The sequence below is a fragment of the Aquarana catesbeiana genome, linkage group LG04, assembly GCF_042186555.1.
Source record: "Aquarana catesbeiana isolate 2022-GZ linkage group LG04, ASM4218655v1, whole genome shotgun sequence".
Lineage (NCBI taxonomy): Eukaryota > Metazoa > Chordata > Amphibia > Anura > Ranidae > Aquarana > Aquarana catesbeiana.
In genome coordinates, this window is record NC_133327.1 from 361,154,068 (window position 1) to 361,165,973 (window position 11,906).

Here is an 11,906-nt window from a genome sequence, read left to right on the forward strand (position 1 = left end):
TTATGTCAAAACTCACCACCCAGTATCGTTCAGACATGACGACCCTGGATGGTGAAATAGATAGATTACTAAATCAATTTCCCAATATCCAAGACTCGACCTCCTTCACAAACAAGTGGAAGGAGATACGAGATAAAATTGAAAATCTCAACAAAGACATTATTATCAAAAAACAAAGAAAATTTTTCCAGGATAAACTGGCATTTTTGGAGGGCTATGCATATAAGTGGTCTGGGAAATCATTTCCCTGAAAAAACAAGCATCAAAATCGGCAACCTCCGATTCTGACAGCAACAGACTATACGGAATCTGACTCATCGATATCCTCTCTATCCTCACAGGTCACTACTCGTTCCACTTTGTCACGAGCACCAGGTGCCCCTTGGAAAAGGTCCCTCACTGGTGATAATTCCACCACCAAACACCCTAAAAAAGGCAAACAACATGGCAAAGCACTAAAAACACCACAAACACCAAGGCCGGGTGGACAGAACCCTTCCACGGGTTCTCTCCACCCCACCTTACACAACATCATCCCGAAACTTTTACAACCTAACATCCAGACACTCCTATCACAACCTGTTTTTTTAGTACAGGCAACCCCAGAGCCCTCCAGACAAGGGAATCTGGACATGTTTGTGCAAAAGGCCCCGATCCCAAGCACATCTCACGATTAGTCACATCCACTAGTGGAGAAGATTCTTACCCCCTTAATATAGTTAATTTAACGTCTTATCGTTTGACTCCGGAGGAGGAACAAGTCCTTCACTTGGGCTTGGGCTTTTGCCCTTCGGAACCAGTCGATATTTACGAGACAATTAAAGACCTCTACTTATTCGCCCGAAAACTGACTTTCAATTACATGTTTGATCCCGACCGAAAACACGCCAACCTGGAAAAAGAACTAGCGGAAAAAACTAAAAATTTCACCATAGCGGAATCCAGAGGCCTAAGGGACCTTATGTTACTCTTTGACAAAGGTGAGGTCGAGTCGGATACTTCAAGTGGCAACTCCGACTCCCCCTCCTCTAGTCAAATGGACTTTATTCCCCATCCCCGTCATCCTACTCCCAAGCCTACTTTAAAAATGAAATCCAAAGTTTTCCCTGACTTAATGACATGCCCATCCATTTGGGCCTTTTTGCACGAATGCATCCTGTCCCTTAAAAAAGAGCGATGGCAAACATTACCTTCTAATCTGACCCAACAACAGCTTCGGGCAGTCACTAGACTTCAAAAAAACACAGACCTTTTCATAAAACAATCGGACAAGGGCGGTAACTTGGTGCTGATGACCCATCACCAATATCAAACTATGTGCCTTAAAATTCTTTCCAACTCTAGTTGGTATTTACCCATTGAAAATACCTTCATTCAACAAACCATTGATGAATTTAGGGGACTCATCGGGGGGGCCTTCCTTGAGGGCCTCATCGATGAAGATGCCTATAAATTCATCAATGTACAATATTCACGTACCCCGACGTTTTATGCTTTGCCTAAAACCCATAAGAACCTCTCTGTACCTCCTGGTCGACCTATTGTTTCAGGCAAAGGCTCACTAACAGAAAACGCCAGTAAGCTGGTGGATACTTTTCTATTACCTCACGTATTGAGATTACCCTCTTACATCAGGGATACTACTGACCTTTTAAAACACATTGAAGGAGTCCAGATCCCTCCGGACGCCCTCCTTGTTGCTGTTGATGTAGAGGCTTTGTACTCAAGCATCCCCCATGAGCAGGGCATCCGAATGGCTGGCTCCTTTCTCATTGAACAGGACCATCACACTTGTCCTACTAATACCTTTATTCTAAAACTTTTAGAATTTATTCTGACCAAAAATTATTTTCTGTTTATGGACCAAATGTATCTTCAAATCCAAGGTGTCGCAATGGGCATGTCTTGTGCCCCCTCTTACGCGAATTTGTATCTTGGCGGTTGGGAACGGGCTGTCTTTGGTGACGACCTTATGGAACCCTTCTTGAACCATGTTCTAGGATGGTTTAGGTTCATTGATGACCTCTTAGTCATCTGGACAGGCACAGAGCAACATTTGCAAGCTTTTATTGAAAAGCTCAATATTAACACTTTCAATCTTCATTTCACTTTTTCTTATAATAATCAGAGCATTCCTTTTTTGGATGTACAGATTATTAAAAACTCTACTGGACAATTAACCACGGACTTATCTCGCAAACCCACTGCGGGCAACACTTTGTTGCATGCTTCTAGTCTCCATCCCTGTCCTCTGGTTCGCAGTATCCCTTATGCTCAGTATCTCAGACTGAGAAGGAACTGCACAGAGGACGGGGATTTCTACAGACAAGCCAATGCTCTTCGCACACGACTTTTGGCTAGAGGCTACAATCGCACCGTTTTGAGGAAAGCTTTCAATAGGGCCTCAGCCCTCGACCGACAAACATTACTATTCGGCCCCCCACGTCCTAAACAGCCTTATATGACCAAAATCATTACCAAATTCTCCACCCACCACCATCAATTACGCAACATATTATCAAGCCACTGGCACATTTTGACCGACCACCACACGCTTAGAAAATACATTAAACCAACCCCTGATTTGGTCTTCAGGAGGGCTACTTCTTTGAGGGACAGACTCACACACAGTCATTATAGGATCCCCTCTTCTGGCCCGTTAGAACCCAGAGGCACTTTTAAGTGTGGCAATTGTCCACACTGCCCCTGGATCCAAGAAGGACAACATTTTCTACTTCCTAATGGGGAGAAGTTTTTTCCTAAACATTCAGCCCACTGTGGCACACGTGGCGTAATTTATCTTATGACCTGCGCCTGCAGCGCCTTCTATGTGGGAAAGACAATCAGGGAGTTACAGCAGAGACTGGGTGATCATTTGTACTCCTCTACTAATGGCAAGCTCACTACTGTGGGCCGCCATATTGGCATTCATCATCGCTTTAACCTTGATTACATTAGATTCACTGTTCTAGAAGTTGTCCCTGAAGACCCCAGAGGGGGCAACTGGGACCGCCAAATTTTAAAGCGCGAATCGCTCTGGATTGAGCGACTCAACGCTTGTGTCCCTCCTGGCATTAATGAGGCACACTCATACAAGTATTTTCTCCCTTCGTCTTTCAGGACAGCACCTGGAGAGAGCGCAGCTCCACCCACTTTCCCAGGAAACACTGCAGTCAGTTTCTTTAAAGACCGGACACTTCCACCATGGCCTCAGTTGTAGTGTTTCCTCCGCCATGGTGGAAGCGCTGCAGGGAACCAGGGGTGTGCTGCGCTTTCTCCAGGTGGTGAAAGTTAGGGCATACCGGATCGTTTTTTCTTCTTTTCCAAGACAGCCCAGCATCCTCCCTGACGTGTGGGGGATTCTCCGGTGCCTCCTCCTCTTCATGCTCGGCGAGAGCCAGGCTGCGAGGGTCCCGCTCCTACAGACCGGTGGCAGGGCTGTGGAGTGGAGCGGCGTCTATTCCACGGGCCGCACGCCTTCCGGGTTCGGATGGCAAGCGTGTCATTTCCGACCGGGGGCGGGGCCTCGAGCGGCGCGACGCGGCTTCCGGTTCCGGCCGCTGGAACGCAGGAGGGGGGGGCGGTCTCTATGGCTGATTTCATTTCCGGCCCTCACAGCGGTGAGCGGCCCGGGAAAATCAAATAAAAGAGCACAAACGCCGCTGTGTGTCCTGTCAATAATGGAGGACGATCAGACGGCGGTGGCAGGAGCAGGAGCCACAACAATCAGCCAGGCTCAGGTAAGCAGGGATACTGGTCTCTGTCTTTACTCTATGGGCATTTATAATGTTTATTTATTATCCCTTCCCTAAAAAAAAAAAAAAAAAAGTGGGGAGCCTGCAGATCACTTGGTCCTGAGTACTAAAGGAGGGATAAGTGATTAATTATGTTTTAAGGTGGATCTGTGGGGTGATTCACCGGCTGTGGAACAGATCATAGGTGTTAAAGGGTTAACTTCCTTGGTGGTGTTTTTTTCTGTGTTCCTTATACAGCATGTAAACTGTTGTTTGTGAAATATGGTTCAGCTATTGTCTTTTTTCCCTTGGGATATTGCAGAAGGCTAAGGAAAAGACCAAGCATGTCTCCCCTATTGTTAAAAGGAAGTGTCCCTCTTGTAAGGGGTTACTGAGGGATTCCTGGCCCAAAGTATTATGCAAATCTTGCATTACGGACATAGTTAAGGAGGAGACAGCTCCTGCTAGTCCTGCAGCTCAACAAAGCGAGTTGCTAAGCTCTTTCAGGAAGGAACTGGCAGACACCTTTGAGTCCTTCAGGTCCTACCTAGATAGGCGTCCAACGGCGCATAGCAGTGTGGTGCCACATTCTCAATCCTCTGTTTCAGCATCCAGAGGGGGCAGCGACTCAGAGGAGGAGGAAAGTAACATTTTACTAAATTCGGAGGAGGAAGCAGAAGAAGTAAATGAAGCTTCTTCTCCTTCTTCTAGGTACAAGTTATCCCTTGAGGAGGTAGATGATTTACTAAGAACAATTCATACTACCCTTAACATCACAGAGGATAAGGCTCAGCTATCCCTACACGATAAGATGTTCCAAGGCCTCGGGGAGGAAAAACACAGGGTTTTTCCTGTACATAAATTCCTATCAGAGACCATTAAGAGGGAGTGGAAGGATCCAGAGAGAGCCCCCTTCTTTTCTAAATCCCTCAAGGGAAGGTTTCCGTTTGATGAGGATAGCTCGCATATTTGGAATAAAAAGCCAAGACTAGACGCAGCCTTTTCCCAGGTATCTAGGAATACTGACCTGGCCTTTGAGGACATGGGTATCCTTAAAGATACCATGGACAAAAAGGCAGACTCCCTATTAAGGAAGGCATGGGATTCTTCTTTAGCAAATTTGAAGCCTGCCATGGCCTCAACTGTGGTAGCCAGAAATCTGGAACACTGGCTGGAGCAGCTGAAGATCCACATTGAGGCAGGGACGCCTCGTAAGGATCTGCTAGATACGCTACCGGTGTTATCAAAGGCGGTAGGGTATATAGCAGATGCCTCAGCGGAGTCAATCAGGATGTCAGCCAGATCCACAGCTCTGATAAACTCAGCTCGCAGGGCGTTATGGGTCAAGACATGGACAGGGGATACTGCTTCAAAGACAAAATTATGCGGTTTACCCTTTGAAGGTGATCTAGTGTTTGGCCCTGGGCTGGAAGCTATTCTTGACAGAACAGCTGACAAAAAGAAGGCTTTCCCTATAAAGAAGAAGGTACTTCCGCAAGGCAACAGAAATTTTCGTGCTTTTCGAAAGACCCCAGATACCAAAGAGGCAGGCTACAAAAGGCCTTGGAAGTCTCAAAGAGGGAGGGGTAAGTCAGGAGTACTTTTTCGCCCCCCAACCACAAGCCCAAAAACCCAGTGACGGTCAGCCAACTGTGGGAGCAAGGTTACAGACCTTCTTTTTACAGTGGAAGACTATAACAAGCAGCCAGTTTATCCTCAGGACCATCTTGGAGGGTTACAGGCTGGAATTTTCTCAACCTCCTCCTGTGCGTTTTTACATAACCCAGGCTCCCCGAGACTCAGAAAAGTCACTAGCAATGACAGCTATCCTGAAGGACTTGATGCTACAAAAGGTGATAGTGAACGTACCCCCTGGGGAATTAGAACAGGGGTGCTATTCACACATATTTCTTGTGAAGAAACCGTCGGGAAAATTCAGGCTCATCCTGAACCTGAAGATTCTAAACAAGACTATCAGGTACAAGAAGTTCAGGATGGACACAATATTCTCAGTAAAGAATCTCCTGACCCCGGGATGTTTTATGGCTTCCATAGACCTGAGAGATGCATACTTGCATGTACCAGTAGCGTCAACATCTCAGAAACACCTAAGGTTTGCGATAAAACTGGGGGAATCTACCCTTCATCTCCAGTTCAGAGCTCTCCCTTTCGGACTGTCATCTTCTCCGAGGATTTTTACAAAAGTCCTGGCGGAGGCCTTGGCCCCACTCAGAGTAGAGGGGGTATCAGTCCTGCCCTATCTGGACGATCTACTAATTTTTGCCAAAACAAGGGACCTGTTAGTGAGAGATCTGGAAAAGACAATGAGACACTTGGTAGGTCTAGGATGGATAATCAACGAGGAGAAATCAAACTTGATTCCATCTCAGACCATACTATTCTTGGGTTACACGATAGATTCCATCCAGGAGAAAATTTTTCTCCCCGAAGGGAAGAGGGAGAAGCTTCAGGAGGCAGTGAAGAAGACGCAGACAAATATGCCAATCTCCATAAGAGCAGCTATGTCGGTCTTAGGGCTACTCACTGCGACTATTCCAGCGGTGCAGTGGGCACGTCTACATGGAAGGGAGCTCCAGCAGACAATTTTAACGAGTTGGTCCTATGGAGAGTCCCTAGAAAAATTAATAAGGATACCTGCGCGGGTTCAGAGGAAGCTTTGGTGGTGGAGAAATCACTCAAACCTGAACAGGGGTCTGCTCTGGAGTTTTCCTTTGCAAAAAAGATTAACAACAGACGCAAGTTCCTGGGGTTGGGGCGCCCACCTGGACGAGCAGATGGCTCAGGGGAGTTGGACAGACTGGGAAGCCAGAAAGTCCTCCAATTGGAGAGAGCTGAGGGCTATTCTCTTGGGTCTATGGGCCTTCGAAAGAACAGTCCGGGGCCATCATGTTCAGGTCCTATCGGACAATGCCACAGCGGTGGCCTATATATCAAGGCAGGGAGGAACAAGGAGCAGGGCTCTGCTATCCTTGGCACTCCAGATTCTAGCCTGGGCAGAAGACAGGCTAAACTCCATAACAGCGATACATCTGAAGGGAGATTTAAACCTTATGGCAGACTTTCTGAGCAGAGAAAGAGTACTGGAAGCAGAATGGAGTCTAAATGTAGAGACTTTTCAACAACTAACAGAAAGATGGGGAATGCCCCAAATAGATCTTTTCGCATCCCAAAAGAATGCAAAAGTAGAGGCCTTCTTCTCACTGAACAGGCAGGATCAGGCAGAGGGATTGGATGCATTAGCGCAGCCATGGAAATTCCAGTTGTGCTACGCCTTTCCCCCCTTTCAGATGATCCCCTTGGTCTTAAGAAAGCTACAGAAAGAGAACACGACTATGATTCTGGTGGCTCCTTTCTGGCCCAAACGGGCTTGGTTCGCAACAATACAGGGGATGGCGGTGGAACCTTATTGGGAGCTTCCGCTGCGGAAGGACCTCCTAACGCAGGGCCCCCTTCATCACCCAAATACCCAGCATCTCAGGTTGACAGGTTGGTTACTGAGGAGCAGATGTTAAAAAATAAGGGCCTTTCAGATAAACTGGTCTCTACCCTGCTGAACAGTCGTAAGGAGGTTACCAGGGCCATCTACTTCAAAACGTGGAAACGATTTAATAGCTGGTGTGCGATTAGGATACTTTCGCCACAGGAAATCGCTTCAGTGCTAGAGTTTCTCCATGAGGGAATGGAGATGGGGTTGGCAGCTAGCACCCTAAAAGTGCAGGTAGCTGCATTATCGGTTTTTCTTGAGAGGCAGTTATCAAGGGAGCCGCTTATTATTAGGTTTTTCAAGGCATTGGCCAGAGCTAGGCCAATACCTTTTAAGTTTTTTCCTAGATGGGACCTGTCTGTGGTCCTGCGGGGTCTAATCAAAGGGCCGTTTGAACCTCCAGAGGAAGCGTCAATCAGGCTATGGTCGTTAAAAATAGTCCTGTTAGTAGCAGTAACTTCAGCTAGGAGAGTAAGCGAGTTACAAGCTCTTTCCATAAGAGAACCCTTTTGTTATATTTTTCCAGACCGGGTAGTGCTAAAAACTGACCCGGGTTTCTTGCCAAAGGTGGCATCAGCATTTCATAGGGAACAAGAGATAATTCTCCCTACCTTTTGTCCTAACCCGTCCAGTGCTAAGGAGAGGTCTTTCCATTCCCTGGACGTGAGAAGGTGTTTATTACATTATATAGAGATAACGAAAGATTTTAGAAGATCAGATTCGCTCTTTGTTCTCTTCTCTGGTCCACGGAAGGGGTATAGAGCATCCAAAAGCACCATAGGTAGATGGCTCAGAATGGCCATCAGCGAAGCTTATAAAGCTTCAGGAGCAGAGCCCCCTAAGGGGGTAGTAGCCCATTCAACAAGGGCAGTAGCAACGTCCTGGGCGGAGAGGGCAGGGGCTTCCCCGGGTCGGATCTGTAAAGCGGCCACGTGGACAAGTTTCTCCACCTTCACCCGCCACTACAGGTTGGACTTGCTATCAGCAGCGGAACAGTCGTTTGGCAGGAAGGTCCTGCAGGCGGTGGTCCCACCCTAGAGTAAGTACTCTTTTATCATCTCCAGGTGCTGTCCTGAAAGACGAAGGGAGAAAACCCTAGTTAGACTTACCGGTAACGGTATTTCTACGAGTCTTTCAGGACAGCGCCGATGACCCGCCCTAAGTTTTGAGGTTGTAAGATGTGTTATTGCTGTGTTCTGCTTATCTAATTTCAGCATGGCTGGAGGTACTCTATGAACAACTGAGGCCATGGTGGAAGTGTCCGGTCTTTAAAGAAACTGACTGCAGTGTTTCCTGGGAAAGTGGGTGGAGCTGCGCTCTCTCCAGGTGCTGTCCTGAAAGACTCGTAGAAATACCGTTACCGGTAAGTCTAACTAGGGTTTTCTTGAATAACTGCTCAACAGATCTACCAGCCTCTGCCGTAAACCCCCCCCCCGTTGGACTTTTGTCTAGTGCCTTCTCCACATTACAAAAAACATAATAAAATAAAAGAAATCTGCTGCGCCAACCAAACAGAACCAAGCAGCCAACACCAACAATTAGACTAATTGTATTGAATAATAAAAGGAAAAAGAAGTGTAGCGCTATATTGTGCAAAGAAGTGTATCATATATAACACCTGTGTACTTATCACAAACTAGGTCCTGCTAGACCTCACAAGTGGGCAGGTTAATCGTGGCCTGTCTAAAAATCAGGTGATCTAAAAAAATCATTAATATCAACATCCAAAATAGTAAAAAAAACAATGTAAATTGTGTATACACGATAAAAAAATACCAGACCTTCAGGTCAAAACATAAACATATATAATGAGAGTTGGAGTGGGGGTGTATGGCAAGTCCCTGGGATATAGGACAGTTCATTAAGTTTAACAAAGAGATCCTGGAGCATAGATGTAGGTGTCACAGTAGCATCTATTCCTGTCTCCAATAGACTTTTTCAAATACTTGACCCCGCAGGAAATATTATAAAATGCCCTTACCGGACGTGGTGGACTCACAGGCCGTTGGCAGTGAGTCGTATGCGCTTGCACCGTCAAATACGGTAAGGTTATAGTTGTCCTTGGTCCATGGCGCAAGGGTCCTGGAAGGGCTCCCAATCTTAAACGGTACCACGGATTCGTCCTCCAGCGAACATTTGGGTCTCATGCAATTGAGATAAAGGGATAGGGAGAAAAAAGGCTCCGCATAGTGTGAATTCCGGATTACCAAAAAAAATTTTTTTTTATTGTATTTAAAAAATTCCAACACAAATTCAAGTAAAAACAAAGTTCATAAAAGTACTTTTAGCGCAGTAAATAGATGATTGAGGTGGCGTTCAACACCCAGGGTGTTGGACGCCACCTCAATCATCTATTTACTGCGCTAAAAGTACTTTTATGAACTTTGTTTTTACTTGAATTTGTGTTGGAATTTTTTAAATACAATAAAAAAAAATTTTTTTTGGTAATCCGGAATTCACACTATGCGGAGCCTTTTTTCTCCCTATCCCTTTATCTCAATTGCATGAGACCCAAATGTTCGCTGGAGGACGAATCCGTGGTACCGTTTAAGATTGGGAGCCCTTCCAGGACCCTTGCGCCATGGACCAAGGACAACTATAACCTTACCGTATTTGACGGTGCAAGCGCATACGACTCACTGCCAACGGCCTGTGAGTCCACCACGTCCGGTAAGGGCATTTTATAATATTTCCTGCGGGGTCAAGTATTTGAAAAAGTCTATTGGAGACAGGAATAGATGCTACTGTGACACCTACATCTATGCTCCAGGATTTCTTTGTTAAACTTAATGAACTGTCCTATATCCCAGGGACTTGCCATACACCCCCACTCCAACTCTCATTATATATGTTTATGTTTTGACCTGAAGGTCTGGTATTTTTTTATCGTGTATACACAATTTACATTGTTTTTTTTACTATTTTGGATGTTGATATTAATGATTTTTTTAGATCACCTGATTTTTAGACAGGCCACGATTAACCTGCCCACTTGTGAGGTCTAGCAGGACCTAGTTTGTGATAAGTACACAGGTGTTATATATGATACACTTCTTTGCACAATATAGCGCTACACTTCTTTTTCCTTTTATTACAAAAAACATACTCGATATATATGGCATCATACTGTAATTGTAAACTTTGTTTTACCTGTTTTCTCTCTTTTTTCCCTCTCCCCCCTCCCCCCCTTTTTTGTTTTTTCCTTTCCTTTTTTCCTTTGGTATGGGGCTGTGATGCACATATCCCTGGCCATGGGTCCCTATATGTCCCCATTGCTGGTGATCTGGCATTCCTTCCCCCTCCGTTTATTCTTTGCTTTATATTATTTTCACTCATTCAATTACTGTCACTTGCACCTGCTCTCCTTGCTTGGAGGGATGTGAGGAGTTAATTCTCCCCCTCTGGTGGGCTTGTGTTCCTCCGGCAGCAGGCGGGGCTCCATGGAGCCCAGCTGCTGCTTCTCTTGATTGACGCTTCGGCGCCGATCACTATGGAGCTGTGCGCCTGCGCTGGATGAATTTCCTGCGCTTGCGCAGCAGTGGAATACCGGACCCGGAAGAGACAGCAGCTGTTGTCCTCAGCGCTGTTTAACTTCCGGGTTGGAGGCATTTAAGACGCTCAGACTCGGCAGCTAGCCCTGACAGGCAGACACCCAGCATTTCATCAGCGCCACTTGGAGCCCCTGTAAGTACTTGCTACATGCCTTGTGGAAAGGATGGGGGTTACTGTTAGATTACCATTATATCTTCCCTTCTTTACCATGCATGCTCTGCAATTTATGCAAACTACTAAAATTACCTTCTAATGTTTTTTCCTTATATATCTACCTTCCTTATAGTGGCTCCCCATGGCATTGCGATCTGGCTTACTGGCCACTAATTCCATCAGTCATTTACTCTGGGTGTCATTGGCTCTTGAGTCTAGCTTTTAATATTACAGCGACGGTGGGTACACCTTATTGATACAAAAACCCCCCCACTTGTTAAAGCTCCCTCTCTTTTATATCCCTAAACAGGTGGTAGGTTTATTCTCTTTCCTCTTCTGCTCCCTTTCTTTTTCCTCCCTTCCTCTTTTCTTTTTCTTTCCCTTTCTCCCCTCCCTCCCCCCCCCTTTCTTTTTCCCCCCTTCTTTCCCCTTTTCCTCCCTTTCCTCCTGTCCTTTCTTTTTCTCCCCCCCAGTTTTTCCTTTTCCTTTTTCTTTTCTCTTCAGTTTTCTCCTCTCCCCTCCTTCCTTCTCCCTTTCCATCTTATCTTGTCCCTTGACTTGACACACCTGGGTGGTTTCTGCGTTTTCAAGTAGAACACACAGTCTATAAATTACAAATTCTCATGTATTGCATTTCTTTACAATAGTATCACCCTAAATTGCCTCCCTGGCTCGCCCCCGGGGGAACGCCTCTTGAGGGCGTCTCACAGTATCGCTCCAAAACCTCTGTGGTTATAGGTTGGTGAGTGCAACTTTCAATTTTAATTATGTTCTCCAATATCAATTCTGTGCTTCCCATGACATCTGTATATATTCCCGTTTGTTGTGTTGATACTGTATTGTTTTTCCACTTTTGTAGATTATATACTATCAGACGCCTCCTGAAGAAGCGGCTGTGACCGCGAAACTGTAGAGGTCACGTCTGCAAGTATTATTATATAACCTGCTTCCATGCATCTGTG

At 45.9% G+C, this 11,906-nt stretch overlaps 1 protein-coding gene across 1 annotated transcript; it reads left to right on the plus strand.

Annotated features, from left to right (window-relative positions):
* The first annotated feature begins 4,675 nt into the window (after positions 1–4,675).
* LOC141140144 (uncharacterized) lies at positions 4,676–8,605 on the plus strand. Its single transcript, XM_073627001.1, has 2 exons — positions 4,676–8,278; positions 8,454–8,605. The coding sequence occupies exon 1, from the start codon at positions 5,770–5,772 to the stop codon at positions 8,275–8,277; it is 2,508 nt and encodes an 835-aa protein (XP_073483102.1). The 5' UTR covers positions 4,676–5,769; the 3' UTR covers position 8,278; positions 8,454–8,605.
* The last annotated feature ends 3,301 nt before the right edge of the window (positions 8,606–11,906 follow it).